The sequence below is a fragment of the Salvelinus namaycush genome, chromosome 35 (assembly GCF_016432855.1).
Source record: "Salvelinus namaycush isolate Seneca chromosome 35, SaNama_1.0, whole genome shotgun sequence".
Classification (NCBI taxonomy): domain Eukaryota; kingdom Metazoa; phylum Chordata; class Actinopteri; order Salmoniformes; family Salmonidae; genus Salvelinus; species Salvelinus namaycush.
The window spans coordinates 23,197,310-23,216,600 of record NC_052341.1 but is presented as its reverse complement, the minus strand read 5'-3'; the positions used below and the strand labels follow the sequence as shown (position 1 = coordinate 23,216,600).

Genomic DNA, 19,291 nt, shown 5'->3' with positions numbered 1-19,291 from the left:
CAAGGTCAAGTCAGTCCGATTTTAATTTACCCGCCCCGATGATCCCCGATCCTTCCACCAATCGGCGCTAATGAACCGGCCAACCGCATCTACCTTTTTATATAATTATATTATTTCGCCCCGCGCCAGCCAACAAAAACAATACTATTCAAAAACCCTTTCAACAAAGTTATCCTTTATATATAAAATATGTTTCTTACTCTTCACACAGACCGCGTGGCCTAATGGATAAGGCGTCTGACTTCGAATCAGAAGATTGAGGGTTCGAGTCCCTTCGTGGTCGCTTTTTTTTCATCGAGATATTTGCACGACTCGGAAGTATTTTCGAGAGCAAAAAATGAATCGGGTTGTTTGCACGAATTATGTCTTCTTTTCACACTTATGTCTTCTTTGATAAATAACACTAACAAATATGCAGCTAGCTACGTTCGTTTGAATGCGAAAGTGTCAGGAATTGACACTGGCCTAATTCAGCCTAATAGGTAAACAAGTTAAATGTTCTTATTTCTCATGCTGTACACGGCCGCACAGCATTTATAGTTTATCTTGCAGTTGTGCTAGCTAGCAAGTGCCTTCAACCAACCAGTTATGGGTTAGTTTTATATTTGGAATGTCGCTGCACTTTTGTCAGATAGCAGAGTGGCGCAGCGGAAGCGTGCTGGGCCCATAACCCAGAGGTCGATGGATCGAAACCATCCTCTGCTAGTTTTTTCGTCCCGGTCACCACTCGCTTTTTCACGTAAAATCGACATCGTGGATCTCTTTTCTCATTCTTTGAATTGCTTTATTTTTAATTTATGCATTTTTTTTGCCACAACAATCACCTCAAATCAGCATGTCTCCAAAAACTCAACAAGTGTTTCATACTTTCAAACAAATTAAGTGTTCAATTTATTGGTTAAGCGAGAAAATAGACAACGAATGAATGTTTCCTTGTGTGTCCGGCCCTCAGTCGAAATTCACTCTTCTGGTCTGCTTGACTGCTGAATGGAGCTTCTTCTGTTTCAGTCTCTCCTTATTCCTCTTCTCTAACCTGAGCAAAACACATACAAAAATGTATTTATTTTAGTAATCATCCAGTAACGCCATCTGACATGGACATTAAATTATACACACCACAACACTGAAATAAATATAGCTAGATGAAGAAAACCAAATACAGCAGTACATTTTTTATCGATTTTGGGTTGAACCATCGTATCAACTAGGTGTGAACGTCAGCCACACATGAGTCATTCTCTACCTGGATGCTTTGAGGGCTATGTCCTCTGCTGAAGGCTCGTGGGGCTTTTCAGTGGCCTTGGCTATGATGTCAGAGATCTTCTGGATGCAGTCCCCCATGTTTCTCTGCTGGCTCCTGCTCTGCTCTGACGTCACCAGCAACTCCCCTGCCTTGTTGATACGGTTTTTATTCTGCAGTGGAGGAGAGAGTAAAATCATAATGCATTCAATATTCTACTTGGAATGCCGCGGAGGATATTGCTCAGGGAAGATAGAGGGGTACAAAACCAATCTACATTTTGACCGCTTTGGGGTAGTTAACGTACATTTAAGATGATCTTTTGTCGAACGTCTTCTGGGATCCAATCTGCTGTACAGACGTGGAAGCGGACCTCTGCTTTTGTGCTGACTATGAAGACAGACAGACAGTAAATCACAATACCATTTCAACAGACTCTCATACAGACTGTACAAAACAATCTATTCAGCGCACTCCAAGTTGCATTAGAGGGTATTGTGATGTACCAGGCTGGTCTCAGACTAGACGTAACATAAAACAAAAATCCGGGACACTCAAATTAGTAAGTTATGTTACGTTTGGTATGGCTACATAAGATAGGTTACTTATTAGTCAAAAAAAAAATGTGGCTTCCGGTTGGCGCAGTGGTCTAAAGCACTGCATCTCAGTGCTAGAGGTATCACTACAGATCCTGGTTCAATTCCAGGCTGTATCGTGATTGGCATAGAGCGGCACACAATTGATTGTATTGATTTTTGTTTGTTCACTATACATGTTGGGGGATGCTATTCACGAGGATATATTGTTCTGTCTCACGATTCCCGAGCATGAAAGGGCACTGGGGACTTTCAGTGTGCTGCATGGCTATATTGACAAAATACAGACTCCATGGGATCGAATGGTGGGCTTTTGCACAGATGGGGCTCCATCTATGGCGGGACGGCAGGCAGGCCTCTGCACTCTAGTTATGAATGTGTCTCCCTCTGCCATATGGACGCATTGTATGATGCACCGAGAGCAACTGGCGTCAAAAGAGCTGAGCATAGAACTCTGACATATACTGCAGCAGGTAACTTTGATTGTAAACTACATCAAACCACATCCACTGCGTGCTCACGCCTGTTCGCAAAACTATGTGGAGATATGGAATCAGAGCATGACAATGTTCTATTTCACACCGAGGCTTGGTGGTTATCAATGGTAGTGTTGGAAAGATTATTCTCATTGAGAGAGGAACTGTTGTCATTTACAATGATGTAAAAAAAAAAAAAATACAGACTTGGTTGACTTTCCGTATAATGAAAAGAAAATGTGTCTCCTTGTCCACGTAACAGACATATTTGGGAAACTGAACGAACTGAACGCAAGCACGCAGGGGAAATACAAAAACATTCTACAGATGAGTTACCGAATCAGTGGATTCAGAGGAAATAATTCTTATTGGAGAGAGTCTTTCAAAAGCGAACACTTCCCTCGACTGTGCATGTTTCTAACAGAAAACAGCATCATTAAGTGTCCCACACGAGTGATGACTGCTCACCTCCAACGCTTAGAAGAGCACTTTGAGACCAACTTCCCAATCCGTTTGACTGTAACCCTGGCTCAGTTGACATGACGGTAAGTGAAATCAAACAGTGCAAATCAAATTTTATTGGTCACATACACATGGTTAACCGATGTTAATTCGAGTGTAGCAAAATGCTTTTGCTTCTAGTTCCGACAGTGCTGTAATATCTAAAAGGTAATCGAACAAATTCACAATGACTACCTTATACACACAATGTAAGAGGATGAAATAAGAATATGTACGTATAAATATGTGGATGCGCGATGGCCGTGCTGCATAGGCAAGATGCAATATATGGTTTAAAATACAGTATATACAGTAAAGTCGGAAGTTTACATACACCTTGGCCAAATACATTTAAACTCAGTTTTTCACAATTCCTGACATTTAATCCTTGTAAAAATTCCCTGTCTTAAGTCAGTTAGGATCAACACTTTATTTTCAGAATTGGAAATGTCAGAATAATAGTGGAGAATGATTTATTTCAGCTTTTATTTCTTTCATCACATTCCCAGTGGGTTAGAAGTTTACATACACTCAATTAGTATTTGGTAGCATTGACTAATTGTTTAACTTTGTTCAAACGTTTCGGGTAGCCTTCCACAAGCTTCCCACAATAAGTTGGGTGAATTTTGGCCCATTCCTCCTTACAGAACTGGTGTAACTGAGTCAGGTTTGTAGGCCTCCTTGCTCGCACACGCCTTTTCCAGTTCTGCCCACACATTTTCTATAGGATTGAGGTCAGGGCTTTGTGATGGCCACTCTAATACCTTGACTTTGTTGTCCTTAAGCCATTTTGCCACAACTTTGGAAGTATGCTTGGGGTCATTGTCCATTTGGAAAACCCACCATAAAACTCATGGTACCCTTCGCCAGCTCATATCTGTGTGAAGCTGGATTCAGTGCTCTAGTCTGCATTAAAACCAAATATCGATCCAGGTTGGATGTGACAGCAGAGATGAGGTGCGTAATGCCAACCAAGCCTCCTGACTTTGAGAAACTCCGAGGTGACATGCATTAAGCACACCGATCTTATTAGTGGTGGTAAGATATGATACATTAGGTCAGACTAATTTGAAATTGATGGTGAGTTGAGATGACAATCTGAAATAATTGTCTGCCATTGCAAAAAAAATAAAGAAGTTAACACTGGCTACTTTTTTTCACATGGTTGAGTCGAGAGAATGTTAAGATATCAAAATGGGATTGTGGGCCAAACAAGTTTGGGAACCCCTGCCCTAACCCTTTTAACCTAGCTAATATAAGCCACTTACCTAACGTTAACAACAACACATTTGAATTATTAACGTATAATAGGTAATGTAATCATACCATATGTAACATATAATATTTCCCGGATTTTCGTTAACTATGTTACTTCTACCCCCGAGTCCAGGTTGCAGGCACAGGTATGAGAATAGTAATGATGATACCTTTGTTAACATGCTGACCACCTGGACCACTGCTTCGGCTGTAGGATACTGTGAGACGGTCTATAAGACCGACAGCATAAAATAAAAAACATCTATGTACATGCATATTGGTGAAAAGGTAAATAACCATTACATTTCTCTAATATATATTTTGGTATTTATACTTACCGACTGGAATGTTCACATGTCCATCCTGCATCAGATATAGACATGAATTTTAAATCGAATTGATCAGTCCCTGCATACGAACTACTCAACATCACTTCAAGCACTTCCACAACACAACACAACTAGCTACAGCTTGTGACGTGTAGGCTACTTTCCAGCTAGCTGCTCTTAGCGTTGTTAAAAGCAGCACATTTCCTGCAAGACATCTTGATAATTCGTTACTGGTACTTGTTACAACTTCATTTGTAGACAGCTCAATGTATTTACACTTGATACATTCAGCTAGCTAGTACGACAGTAGCTCTATATCGTGTTGAACTCTCAGCTTGTACGAGCTATATGATTGTGTGTAGCGTTGCTAAATCCACTAACCTGTGGGTTGTTGTCAGACGCTCTGTTACCATAACTAAAACTTGGACATTGGCCGAGGAGGTTTCTGTTTCTTATACACACAGGGGGCAATTTCCCTTGTAGAGTAACGGACCGAATGATTCCTGAACATCGAGAGAGTAAAAAATATTTAGCTACGGAGGTCGCCATGTTGGTTTAACCCTTTGGTTAACAGTCTGGTTACGAAGTGTTGATATTGCACAGCTAATGAAAATCGAACGAGCAAGAATGCACTGACACCGCGCAAATGTAGGTAGGACAACTGTCTATGATGGTGACAAAATGTTACGTTCTATCGAGATTTGAACTCGGATCGCTTGATTCAGAGTGCTAATCATTGCGCCATACGTCTCTAATTGTATTGCAACATTAAATGAATGTTGAATGATCTATGCTACGATTCTCTGTGAAAAAAAACAGCATGTTCACAGTTGAGAGATGGCCCACGTGATTATTTTCATACCCAATGATAACGGTTAGTTCGAAAAAGGACTTCACCCCAGATGGGACTCGAACCCACAATCCCTGGCTTAGGAGGCCAGTGCCTTATCCATTAGGCCACTGGGGCTCGACAAAATAGGAGGAAAAATGTGCATATAAATTAAAAGTACAAACGGTTAGCTATTAGTGTTGAACTAATTGTCTTCAATTAACGATTTCCATAAAGAATGGAAATTGTAGATTTTTTACGAACGGCGTAACAATTTTACCAAGGAAAGCGAGAGTTGGCTAAACCTTTTCAGGTTTGCCTGTGGTAGCAATTTTTCTTAAATCTCGAAATACACTAAATTACCAAAAGTATGTGGACCCCTGCTCGTCGAACATCTCATTCCAAAATCATGAGCATTAATATGGAGTTGGTCCCCCCTTTGCTGCTATAATAGCCTCCACTATTCTGGGAAGGCTTTCCACTAGATGTTGGGACATTGCTGCAGGGACTTGCTTCCATTCAGCCACGCGTTAGGTAGGGCACTGGTGTTGGGCGATTAGGCCTGGCTGGCAGTCAGCAATCCAATTCATCGCAAAGGTGTTCGATTGGGTTGAGGTCAGGGCTCTGTGCAGGCCAGTCAAGTTCTTCCACACTGATCTCAACAAACCATTCCTGTATGGACCTCGCTTTGTGCACGGGGGCATTGCATGCTGAAACAGGAAAGGGCCTTCCCCAAATTATAGCCACAAAGTTGGAAGCACAGAATCATCGAAAACATCATTGTATGCTGTAGCGTTAAGATATCGCGTCATTGGAACTAAGGGACCTAGCCCAAAAACAGCCTCAGACGATTATTCTTCCGCCACCAAACTTTACAGTTGGCACTATACTTTCGGCCAGATTCGTCTGTCGGACTGCCAGACGGTGAAGCATGATTCATCACTCCAGAGAACGCGACATTGCAAGCTTTACACCCCTCCAGCTGACGCTTGGCATTGCACATGGTGATCTTAAGCTTGTGTGCATCTGCTCAGCCATGGAAACCCATTTCATGAAGGTCCCAACTAACAGTTCTTTTGCTGAGGTTGCTTCCAGAGGCAGTTTGGAACTCGGTAGTAATTGTTGCAACCGAGGATAGATAATTATTATGCGCTACGGGCTTCAGGTTCTAAACGATATCATAACCTCCATCGATAAAAGACAGTACTGTGCAGCCGTATTCATCGATTGGCCAAGGCTTTCGACTCTGTCAATCACCACATTCTTATCGGCAGACTCAATAGCCTTGGTTTCTCAAATGACTGCCTCACCTGGTTCACCAACTACTTCTCAGATAGAGTTCAGTGTGTCAAATCGGAGGGCCTGTTGTCTGGACCTTTGGCAGTTTCTATGGGGGTGCCACAGGGTTCAATTCTCGGGCCAACTCTTTTCTCTGTATATATCAATGATGTCGCTCTTGCTGCTGGTAATTCTCTGATCCACCTCTACGCAGACGACACCATTCTCTATACATCTGGCCCTTCTTTGGACACTGTGTTAACAAACCTCCAAACGAGCTTCAATGCCATACAACACTCCTTCCGTGACCTCCAACTGCTTTTAAATGCTAGTAAAACTAAATGCATGCTCTTCAACCGATTGCTGCCCGCACCCGCCCGCCCGACTAGCATCACTACTCTGGACGGTTCTGACTTAGAATATGTGGACAACTACAAATACCTAGGTGTCTGGTTAGACTGTAAACTCTCCTTCCAGACTCACATCAAGCATACGAAATGCTTCAGTCTGGTTTTAGACCCCATCATAGCACTGAGACTGCACTTGTGAAGGTGGTAAATGACCTTTTAATGGCGTCAGACCGAGGCTCTGCATCTGTCCTCGTGCTCCTAGACCTTAGTGCTGCTTTTGATACCATCGATCACCACATTCTTTTGGAGAGATTGGAAACCCAAATTGGTCTACACGGACAAGTTCTGGCCTGGTTTAGATCTTATCTGTCGGAAAGATATCAGTTTGTCTCTGTGAATGGTTTGTCTTCTGACAAATCAACTGTAAATGTTGGTGTTCCTCAAGGTTCCGTTTTAGGACCACTATTGTTTTCACTATATATTTTACCTCTTGGGGATGTCATTCGAAAACATAATGTTAACTTTCACTGCTATGCGGATGACAAACAGCTGTACATTTCAATGAAACATGGTGAAGCCCCAAAATTGCCCTTGCTAGAAGCCTGTGTTTCAGACATAAGGAAGAGGATGGCTGCAAACTTTCTACTTTTAAACTCGGACAAAACAGAGATGCTTGTTCTAGGTCCCAAGAAACAAAGAGATCTTCTATTGAATCTGACAATTAATCTTGATGGTTGTACAGTCATCTCAAATAAAACTGTGAAGGACCTCGGCGTTACTCTGGACCCTGATCTCTCTTTTGACGAACATATCAAGACTGTTTCAAGGACAGCTTTTTTCCATCTACGTAACATTGCAAAAATGTGAAACTTTCTGTCCAAAAATGATGCAGAAAAATTAATCCATGCTTTTGTTACTTCTAGGTTAGACTACTGCAATGTTCTACTTTCCGGCTACCCGGATAAAGCATTAAATACACTTCAGTTAGTGCTAAATACGGCTGCTAGAATCCTGACTAGAACCCCAAAATGTGATTATATTACTCCAGTGCTAGCCTCCCTACACTGGCTTCCTGTTAAGGCAAGGGCTGATTTCAAGGTTTTACTGCTAACCTACAAAGCATTACATGGGCTTGCTCCTACCTATCTTTCCGATTTGGTCCTGCCGTACATACCTACACGTACGCTACGGTCACAAGACGCAGGCCTCCTAATTGTCCCTAGAATTTCTAAGCAAACAGCTGGAGGCAGGGCTTTCTCCTATAGAGCTCAATTTTTATGGAATGGTCTGCCTACCCATGTGAGAGACGCTTACTCGGTCTCAACCTTTAAGTCTTTACTGAAGACTCATCTCTTCAGTAGGTCATATGATTGAGTGTAGTCTGGCCCAGGAGTGAGAAGGTGAACGGAAAGGTTCTGGAGCAACGAACCGCCCTTGCTGTCTCTGCCTGGCCGGTTCCCCTCTCTCCACTGGGATTCTCTGCCTCTAACCCTATTACAGGGGCTGAGTCACTGGCTTACTGGTGCTCTAAAAATGCGCATATAAATTAAAAGTACAAACGGTTAGCTATTAGTGTTGAACTAATTGTCTTCAATTAACGATTTCCATAAAGAATGGAAATTGTAGATTTTTTACGAACGGCGTAACAATTTTACCAAGGAAAGCGAGAGTTTGCTAAACCTTTTCAGGTTTGCCTGTGGTAGCAATTTTTCTTAAATCTCGAAATACACTAAATTACCAAAAGTATGTGGACCCCTGCTCGTGGAACATCTCATTCCAAAATCATGAGCATTAATATGGAGTTGGTCCCCCCTTTGCTGCTATAATAGCCTCCACTATTCTGGGAAGGCTTTCCACTAGATGTTGGGACATTGCTGCAGGGACTTGCTTCCATTCAGCCACGCGTTAGGTAGGGCACTGGTGTTGGGCGATTAGGCCTGGCTGGCAGTCAGCAATCCAATTCATCGCAAAGGTGTTCGATTGGGTTGAGGTCAGGGCTCTGTGCAGGCCAGTCAAGTTCTTCCACACTGATCTCAACAAACCATTCCTGTATGGACCTCGCTTTGTGCACGGGGGCATTGCATGCTGAAACAGGAAAGGGCCTTCCCCAAATTATAGCCACAAAGTTGGAAGCACAGAATCATCGAAAACATCATTGTATGCTGTAGCGTTAAGATATCGCGTCATTGGAACTAAGGGACCTAGCCCAAAAACAGCCTCAGACGATTATTCTTCCGCCACCAAACTTTACAGTTGGCACTATACTTTCGGCCAGATTCGTCTGTCGGACTGCCAGACGGTGAAGCATGATTCATCACTCCAGAGAACGCGACATTGCAAGCTTTACACCCCTCCAGCTAACGCTTGGCATTGCACATGGTGATCTTAAGCTTGTGTGCATCTGCTCAGCCATGGAAACCCATTTCATGAAGGTCCCAACTAACAGTTCTTTTGCTGAGGTTGCTTCCAGAGGCAGTTTGGAACTCGGTAGTAATTGTTGCAACCGAGGATAGATAATTATTATGCGCTACGGGCTTCAGGTCCTAAACGATATCATAACCTCCATCGATAAAAGACAGTACTGTGCAGCCGTATTCATCGATTGGCCAAGGCTTTCGACTCTGTCAATCACCACATTCTTATCGGCAGACTCAATAGCCTTGGTTTCTCAAATGACTGCCTCACCTGGTTCACCAACTACTTCTCAGATAGAGTTCAGTGTGTCAAATCGGAGGGCCTGTTGTCTGGACCTTTGGCAGTTTCTATGGGGGTGCCACAGGGTTCAATTCTCGGGCCAACTCTTTTCTCTGTATATATCAATGATGTCGCTCTTGCTGCTGGTAATTCTCTGATCCACCTCTACGCAGACGACACCATTCTCTATACATCTGGCCCTTCTTTGGACACTGTGTTAACAAACCTCCAAACGAGCTTCAATGCCATACAACACTCCTTCCGTGGCCTCCAACTGCTTTTAAATGCTAGTAAAACTAAATGCATGCTCTTCAACCGATTGCTGCCCGCACCCGCCCGCCCGACTAGCATCACTACTCTGGACGGTTCTGACTTAGAATATGTGGACAACTACAAATACCTAGGTGTCTGGTTAGACTGTAAACTCTCCTTCCAGACTCACATCAAGCATACGAAATGCTTCAGTCCTTGCTGTCCCCAGTCCACCTGGCCGTGCTGCTGCTCCAGTTTCAACTGTTCTGCCTGCGGCTATGGAACCCTGACCTGTTCACCGGACGTGCTACCTGTCCCAGACCTGCTGTTTTCAACTCTCTAGAGACAGCAGGAGCGGTAGAGATACTCTTAATGATCGGCTATGAAAAGCCAACTGACATTTACTCCTGAGGTGCTGACTTGTTGCTCCCTCGACAACTACTGTGATTATTATTATTTGACCATGCTGGTCATTTATGAACATTTGAACATCTTGGCCATGTTCTGTTATAATCTCCACCCGGCACAGACAGAAGAGGACTGGCCACCCCTCATAGCCTGGTTCCTCTCTAGGTTTCTTCCTAGGTTTTGGCCTTTCTAGGGAGTTTTTCCTAGCCACCGTGCTTCTACACCTGCATTGCTTGCTGTTTGGGGTTTTAGGCTGGGTTTCTGTACAGCACTTTGAGATATCAGCTGATGTAAGAAGCGCTATATAAATACATTTGATTTGATTTGATTTCCAATCTAAAATTAATCTAGAATCGGCCTCCTATTTCGCAACAAATCCTCCTTCATGCTGCCAAACATACCCTCGTAAAACTGACTATCCTACCGATCCTTGACTTCGGCGATGTCATTTACAAAATAGCCTCCAAAACTCTACTCAGCAAACTGGATGTAGTCTATCACAGTTCCATCCGTTTTGTTACCAAAGCCCCATATACTACCCACCACTGCAACCTGCATGCTCTCGTTGGCTGGCCCTCACTACATATTCGTCGCCAAACCCACTGGCTCCAGGTCATCTATAAGTCTTTGCTAGGTAAAGCCCCGTCTTATCTCAGCTCACTGGTCACCATACCAACACGCGCTCCAGCAGGTTTATTTCACTCGTCATCCCCAAAGCCAACACTTCCTTTGGCCGCCTTTCCTTCCAGTTCTCTGCTGCCAATGACTGGAACGAATTGCAAAAATCACTGAAGCTGGAGTCTTATATCTCCCTCTCTAACTTTAAGCATCAGCTGTCAGAGCAGCTTACCGATCACTGTACCTGTACACAGCCAATCTGTAAATGGCACACCCAACTACCTCATCCCCATATTTTTATTTATCCTCTTGCTCTTTTGCACCCCAGTATCTCTACTTGCACATCATCATCTGCACATCTATCACTGGAGTGTTAATGCTAAATTGTAATTATTTCACCTCTATAGCCTATTTATTGCCTTACCTTCATTGCCCTACTCTTCTACATTTGCCACACTGTACATAGATTTTTCTATTGTGTTATTGACTGTATGTTTGTTTATGTGTAACTCTGTGTTGTTGTTTTTGTTGCACTGCTTTGCCGTATCTTGGCCAGGTCGCAGTTGTAAATGAGAACTTGTTCTCAACTGGCCTACCTGGTTAAATAAAGGTGAAATACAAATACATTTTTAAAAACTTGGCGGTCCTGTTCTGTGGGCTTATATGGCCTACCACTTCGCGGCTGAGCCGTTGTTGCTCCTACTCATTTTCACTTCACAATAACAGCACTTACCAGGAAGATCTCTTTGACCGAGGCAGCTCTAGCAGGGCAGAAATCTGAAGAACTGACTTGTTGGAAAGGTGGCATCCCATGATGGTGCCACATTGAAAGTCACTGAGCTAAGGCTATTTATTATTATTAGTTATTATTATTATTATATATTTTTTTACCCCTATTTCTCCACAATTTCGTGGTATCCAGTTGGCAGTTACAGTCTTGTCCCATCACTGCAACTCCCGTACGGACTCGGGAGAGGTGAAGGTCGAGAGCCATGTGTCCTCCGAAACACAACCCAGCCGAGCTGCACTGCTTCTTGACACAATGCCCGCTTAACCCAGAAACCAGTGTTGGAGGAAACACCGTACACCTGGCGACCGTGTCAGCGCGCATTGCGCCTGGCCCGCCACAGGAGTTGCTAGAGCGCGATGGGACAAGAACATCCCTGACGGCCTACCCCGGACACCGCTGGGCCAATTGTGTGCCACCCCATGGGTCTCCCGGTCGTGGCCGGCTGCAACAGAGCAACAGATCAACAGAGCAACAGATCTCGAGTGGCCCAGTGGTCTGTTTGTCTATGGCGATAGCATGGCTTTGTGATCAATTTTATACACCTGTCAGTAACAGGTGTGGTTTAAATAGCCAAATCCACTCATTTGAATGGGTGTCCACATACTTTTGGCCATGTTGTGTAGCAACCTACATGGTTAGCTAAATGTAATCTAATGAAGCTCAAAGTCTGTCTCTGGTGGATACTAATAATAATGCAGTTATGTCTGTCATACACTCGGGTTGCGGCTAGCATTCCTCTTTTTTTGGAAAAATGTCTTAATACTGTAGTGACCCTCAGGAGGTAGGGTGGGAAGACCCTGCCCCAACCTGGTAAAACCAGTCACTTTCATTGTTTATGCGGTTGTCATGGTAATAGAAGGGGGGCTGCACCTAGTTTTGGGGGCAATAATTAGTGGGGAGGGACCCATTTTCTCTCTCTGGTGTTTATCTCTCTGGGGAGATACCTCCTGCTGGACCGTGATTTATGGCTAGGCAGTTCAGGCTAGGTTTGTTGTTTTGTGCAGCTCCCCATTACCCTGTCCAGTGTAATATTAAAACGTTATTTCCCTCTTGGTCGGTTTGTTGTTGAATCTAATGAAGTTAAAAGATCAGAAAACCCGCAAACGCCAGAATAGAATTGAATCGCCACCTGTCAGTCACTGGCAACAGCTAGCTAGCGAACTAGCTATTTGCAACCGAATAGATCGTCATTTGGCGGCAAGCGCGTTTAAAGCTCAAAATAATCAATATTCTCTTATTGATCGTGATGATAAGCTTACCTCCAAATGAATAATGCAATACAAGCTAATGCGCTTTTCATCTCACACCTATGTCTAAATTGTTTACATTTGTTTTATTAATAATTTTGACAGTAACCATACTTTTTTATTTCCACACGTAGCAAGTCAAGTGTTTGTGTTGTCCAATCTACATGGTTAGTAGGTGAGTCAGACAGTATCGTTTTCAAGAATCTAATTAGGCTTTCTCTCAGTTAGGTGAATCAGGTCAGACTAGGATTGAGAGTGAGCTCACTGCCCGGGCCTGGCACTGGCCTTGTTCCAACTGCTCGGCATCCGACCGCAAGGCGCTACCGACGGTAGTGCGTACGGCCCAGTGCATCACTGGGGCCGAACTCCCTGCACTCCAGGATCTCTATACCAGGAAGTGTCAGTGGAAGGACTGAAAAATTGTCTAAGACTTAAGCCACCCAAGTCATTCTCTCTGCTACCGCACAGCAACGTTACAAGGTTATAACATTTACAGAAAATATAAAGGCGCTTTCTCACAGATCCCCTGTTTTGACTTCAATAACTCACACATCTCTCAGACCGTTTCTTATAAGAGGCAGAGACTAGAAAAGACTGTGGAACAAGTCTTACATCTATAAATGTAGTGGGGGAGGGGTCTTATAGCCCTTCCCCTTCTATTAATACAACATAAGCATAATCAATCATTATAATACGTCAAACATTTGGTGCAGCCCCTATCATGACCCCAAGTTGACCCCATCAATATTCCTGTAAAGATTAGAGAGGATCTCATGTTAAATACTGTTGAAGTAATATGGCTACAGGTTCATCTGCCTCACCTAAAGCCCATTCAAATCAAATCAAAGCAAGTTTATTTTATATAGCCCTTCGTACATCAGCTAATATCTCGAAGTGCTGTACAGAAACCCAGCCTAAAACCCCAAACAGCAAGCAATGCAGGTGTAGAAGCACGGTGGCTAGGAAAAACTCCCTAGAAAGGCCAAAACCTCAGAAGAAACCTAGAGAGGAACCAGGCTATGAGGGGTGGCCAATCCTCTTCTGGCTGTGCCGGGTGGAGATTATAACAGAACATGGTCAAGATGTTCAAAATGTTCATAAGTGACAAGCATGGTCAAATAATAATCAGGAATAAATGTCAGTTGGCTTTTCATAGCCGATCATTAAGAGTTGAAAACAGCAGGTCTGGGACAGGTAGGGGTTCCATAACCGCAGGCAGAACAGTTGAAACTGGAATAGCAGCAAGGCCAGGTGGACTGGGGACAGCAAGGAGTCATCATGCCCGGTAGTCCTGACGTATGGTCCTAGGGCTCAGGTCCTCCGAGAGAGAGAAAGAAAGAGAGAAGGAGAGCTGCTATAGACCACCAAGTGCTAACAGTAAGTATCTGGATAACATGTGTGAAATGTTTGATAATGAATGTGATATCAACAGAGAGGTGTATATTCTGGGTGATTTAAATATTGACTGGCTTTCATCAAGCTGCCCACTCAAGAAAAAGCTTCAAACTGTAACCAGTGCCTGCAACCTGGTTCAGGTTATCAGTCAACCTACCAGGGTTGTTACAAACAGCCCAGGAATGAAATGATCAACATGTATTGATCACATCTTTACTAATGCTGCAGAAATTAGCTTGAAAGCAGTATCCAGATCCATCGGATGTGTCACGTTCCTGACCTGTTTTCTGTTGTTTTTGTATGTGTTTGACGGTCAGGGCGTGAGTTTGGGTGGGCAGTCTATGTTTTCTGTTTCTATGTTGGTTTAATGGGTTGCCTGGTATGGCTCTCAATTAGAGGCAGGTGGTTTTCATTTCCTCTAATTGAGAGTCATATTAAGGTAGGTGTTTTCACACTGTTTGTTTGTGGGTGGTTGTCTCCTGTGTCAGTGTTTGTCGCGCCACACGGGACTGTCTCGGTTTATGTAGTCTGTTCCTGTTCGTGAGTTCTTCGTGTATTTATGTAAGTTCCATGTCCAGGTCTGTCTACTCCGTTTTGTTATTTTGTTAATCATTCAAGTGTATTTCGTTTCGTGTTTTTTTCGTCTTGTTCATTAAAACCATGTCATTTCACAACGCTGCGTTTTGGTCGAATCCCTGCTCCTCCTCTTCGGATGAAGAGGAGGAGGAAAGCCGTTACAGGATGTAGTGATCACAATATAGTAGCCATATCAAGGAAAACCAAAGTTCCAAAGGCTGGGCCTAATATAGTGTATAAGAGGACATAAAATAAGTTTTGTGGTGATTCCTATGTTATTGATGTAAATAATATCTATTGGTCCGTGGTGTGTAATGAGCAAACAGACACTGCACTTGTCACATTTATGAAATTACTTATTCCAGTTGCTAATAAGCATTCACCCATTAACAAAATGGCTGTAAAAACTTATTTCCCTGTGGATTGATTAGGAATTGAAAAAGTGTATGGTTGAGAGGGATGAGGCAAAAAGAATGACAAATAAGTCTGGCTGCACAACCGATTGGCAAACTTATTGCAAATTGACAAATCATGTGACTAAACTGAACACAACAAAAAGAAGAACTACACTATGAAACAAAGATAAATGAAATAAAGAATGATGGTAAAAAGCTTTGGAGCACCTTAAATGAAATTCTGGGAAAAAAGGCAAACTCAGCTCCATCATTCATTGAATCAGATGGCTCATTCATCACAAAACCAACTGATATTGCCAACTACTTAAATGATTTTGTTCATTGGTAAGATTAGCAAACTTAGGCATGACATGCCGGCAACAAATGCTTACACTGCACATCCAAGTATGTCTGACCAGATTATGAAAGACAAGTATTGTCATTTTAAATTCCGTAAAGTGAGTGTGGAAGAGGTGAAAACAATGACAAGCCACCAGGGTCTGACAACTTGGATGGATAATTACTGAGGATAATAGCGGACGATATTGCCGCTCCTATTTGTCATATCTTCAATTTAAGCCTACCAGAATGTGTGCCCCCAGGCTTGGAGGGAAGCAAAAGTCATTCCTCTACCTAAGAATAGTAAAGCCCCCTTTACTGGCAAAAATAGCCAACCAATCAGCCTGTTACCAACCCAGTACAGTAAACAGACTTTCAGCACACTTATAGGGAAGGACATTCAACAAGCACAGCACTTCCAGAAATGACTGATGATTGGCTGAGAGAAATTGATGATAAAAAGATTATGGGGGCTGTTTTGTTAGACTTCAGTCCGACTTCTGACATTATCAATCATAGTCTGTTGCTGGAAAAACTTATGCGTTATGGCTTTACACCCCCTGCTAAATTGTGGATAAAGAGTTACCTGTCTAACAGAACACAGAGGTTGTTCTTTAATGGAAGCCTCTCCAACATAATCCAGGTAGAATCAGGAATTGATTCTTGATTTATAGGATCCTTCCCACTATATTATTGATATGTCAAGTTATCAATTAAAAGTTTATGGAAAACGCACCTTTCCTCGTGAAAAAGTTTATTAAATATTCTACAGCTTTAATGTCATCAATCAAATCAAACTTGATTTATATAGAACATTTCTTACATCAAATTTTCAAAGTCATGTATGGAAAGGCATGTGGCATTTAACATCCTTCCTTTTAGCAGGTCTCTATAGGTGACCAGGGGATTCTCTCTAACACATGCGAATGCCTCCATGGAGCTCATAAGTGTAGCCACGCTGCCTATTTTGGCGGTTCACAATATCAGCAGTACGGTGGAGGAAGCAAGCCGTGCCCAACCAGGTACACTCAGTGGAGGACCTGTACCCAGCCGAAGAGCCCAGAGGAGTGGTTAAGGAACTGTCTCTGGGGAAGGTTCAGTGGATTGGCATGACTCCTTGAACCTGAGCCAGAACAACCACTACCCTCCCTGTCATCCCTGTCTGTAGCGGACATTATTAAAAAACAAGGGCAATTGTCTGGCATGGCGCTGTGGATGGAGCAGCAGGAGGCTATAGGGTAGGCAACAGTTGGACAGCGCACCAACCCCAACTGGCACAACATTAGGAGAGGGAGGTTGACTGCCAGCAATTATGGAGCAATGGTTAGGGCCAAGCTCATTTCTCCCTCGCTGCTAAAAAGGGTCCTCAGATCAGTCAATGAATGGGGTGTTGTCTGTAAAGTGGGGCACAGATAACGAAGAGGAGGGCATCAAGGCATTCAAATGGCTACAGGGATGGATGTACAGGAGTCAGGGCTTTGGGTCACTGGGTCTGGGATCCTGGGTGTCTCAACAGATGGTCTGGTTGGCACCACAGCAGTGGTGGAAGTCAAGTGTCCCTATGCTGCAAGGGTCCTTGCCATTGAATAGGCAGTGAAGTCAAAGGATTTCTATATCAAGGAGGGAGGGTATTACTGCCTCTGTGAAGACCATCCTTACTGGCACCAGGTCAGCTCCTAATCACTGGAAGGGACACCTTCTTCATTGTGTGGACCACCAAAACCTCCATCACCGTCCCAATCCAGTGTGTTGACCTCTGACAGACTCATATCGCTTCTCTGGTCAGTACCTATTTTCAGGGAAGCCAATGGTAGCGCGCAGTTGCGTCCCCGATGTGTCTGTCTTCACTTGTAGCCTGTGAGAAAGACACGATCACATGGTGGAGAGGGATGTGAGTGAGCAGTGATTCAGAGTGCTCAGCACTCAGGGAGAAGGACACAACGGCCACTGGCCGTAAAAGGCATAGATTTTTTTAGGGTGCATTTCGGCCACACAAAGGGGCTGCCGCTGTGAAATTCTAGGCATTATCAAGTGCTTGTCAAACTGTGAACGAGTGACTGCTGTAGTGTGTACAGCCTGCGCAAAAAAACTAAGCGGAGCTCATGCCTTTCAAGTGACTTTTTTCAAATCATCATTAGAGTCACATCATGCAGCCTTACAATGTATTAAACATCTAAACATACAGCCCAATGTTTGTAGAGCTACTAAAGTTATATTAATGATTCTAAATTAAGTAAAAATAGGAATGCCTATTTCTTTGTTAACCACTCAACACAGAATAGCCGTAAGTGCGCACTCCCTCAAATCGTTTGGAGAAAATATCCTTTCAGCTTTGTTCAATTGTATTCTTCATACTATTAAATAATGCGACAGAATTCTAATTCTAGTGTAGCCCACAGCCATTTGGCATAGCCAGATAAGGACCTAACAACTCAGAGTATGCTACTATGTTCTTCTGAAATAGACTACATTTTCTTCATATTTTTTTATTTCACCTTTATTTAACCAGGTAGGCAAGTTGAGAACACGTTCTCATTTACAATTGCGACCTGGCCAAGATAAAGCAAAGCAGTTCAACACATACAACAACACAGAGTTACACATGGAGTAAAACTAACATACCGTCAATAATACAGTAGAAAAATAAGTCTATATACAATGTGAGCAAATGAGGTGAGATAAGGGAGGTAAAGGCAAAAAAAAGGCCATGGTGGCGAAGTAAATACAATATAGCAAGTAAAACACTGGAATGGTAGATTTGCAGTGGAAGAATGTGCAAAGTAGAGATAGAAATAATGGGGTGCAAAATAAATAAATAAATACAGTAGGGGGAGAGGTAGTTGTTTGGGCTAAATTATAGATGGGCTATGTACAGGTGCAGTAATCTGTGAGCTGCTCTGACAGCTGGTGCTTAAAGCTAGTGAGGGAGATAAGTGTTTCCATTTTCAGAGATTTTTGTAGTTCATTCCAGTCATTGGCAGCAGAGAACTGGAACGAGCGTCGGCCAAAGGAAGAATTGGTTTTGGGGGTGACCAGAGAGATATACCTGCTGGAGCGCGTGCTACAGGTGGGTGCTGCTATGGTGACCAGTGAGCTGAGATAAGGGGGGACTTTACGTAGCAGGGTCTTGTAGATGACCTGGAGCCAGTGGGTTTGGCGACGGGTAAGAAGCAAGGGCCATTGATCATCATTGATGTATACAGAGAAGAGAGTCGGTCCAAGAATTGAACCCTGTGGCACCCCCATAGAGACTGCCAGAGGCCCGGACAACAGGCCCTCCGATTTGACACACTGAACATTTACATTTAAGTCATTTAGCAGACGCTCTTATCCAGAGCGACTTACAAATTGGAAAGTTCATACATATTCATCCTGGTCCCCCCGTGGGAATTGAACCCACAACCCTGGCGTTGCAAGCGCCATGCTCTACCAACTGAGCCACACGGGACCACCAGAACTATCAGAGAAGTAGTTGGTGAACCAGGCGAGGCAATCATTTGAAAAACCAAGGCTATCGAGTCTGCCGATGAGGATGTGGTGATTGACAGAGTCGAAAGCCTTGGCCAGGTCAATGAATACAGCTGCACAGTATTGTTTCTTATCGATGGCGGTTAAGATATCGTTTAGGACCTTGAGCGTGGCTGAGGTGCACCCATGACCAGCTCTGAAACCAGATTGCATAGCGGAGAAGGTATGGTGGGATTCGAAATGATCGGTAATC

General features: G+C 43.4%; 1 protein-coding gene and 3 non-coding genes across 5 annotated transcripts; 2 read left to right on the top strand and 2 right to left on the bottom strand.

The window, feature by feature from the left end:
* Positions 1-210: 210 nt before the first annotated feature.
* trnar-ucg lies at positions 211-283 on the top strand. The gene has a single exon. It is a non-coding gene; the product is annotated as a tRNA-Arg (tRNA).
* A 350-nt stretch (positions 284-633) lies between these two features.
* trnam-cau lies at positions 634-705 on the top strand. The gene has a single exon. It is a non-coding gene; the product is annotated as a tRNA-Met (tRNA).
* Positions 706-859: 154 nt separating this feature from the next.
* mrpl58 (mitochondrial ribosomal protein L58) lies at positions 860-5,229 on the bottom strand. Of its 2 annotated transcripts, XM_038975362.1 has the most exons (6): positions 4,781-5,227; positions 4,409-4,433; positions 4,241-4,300; positions 1,548-1,630; positions 1,244-1,413; positions 860-1,033 (listed from the first exon to the last, which is right to left on the bottom strand). In XM_038975362.1, the coding sequence occupies exons 1-6, from the start codon at positions 4,946-4,948 to the stop codon at positions 949-951; spliced, it is 591 nt and encodes a 196-aa protein (XP_038831290.1). In that variant the 5' UTR covers positions 4,949-5,227; the 3' UTR covers positions 860-948. The 2 variants fall into 2 exon arrangements, with proteins under 2 accessions (XP_038831290.1, XP_038831291.1); XM_038975363.1 differs by lacking the exon at positions 4,241-4,300 and having other exon boundaries at positions 4,781-5,229.
* A 64-nt stretch (positions 5,230-5,293) lies between these two features.
* Positions 5,294-5,366, bottom strand: trnar-ccu. The gene has a single exon. It is a non-coding gene; the product is annotated as a tRNA-Arg (tRNA).
* Positions 5,367-19,291: the final 13,925 nt, after the last annotated feature.

Excerpts from the sequence above, each read along its gene's own strand:
- mrpl58 (XM_038975362.1), bottom strand. The coding sequence starts at position 4,948 with ATGGCGACCTCCGTAGCTAAATATTTTTTACTCTCTCGATGTTCAGGA. Across the intron at positions 4,301-4,408 it reads ACATGTGAACATTCCAGTCG|ACCGTCTCACAGTATCCTAC; the intron begins GTAAGTATAAAT and ends TCGGTCTTATAG. Across the intron at positions 1,631-4,240 it reads TGGTCAGCATGTTAACAAAG|TCAGCACAAAAGCAGAGGTC; the intron begins GTATCATCATTA and ends CTGTCTTCATAG.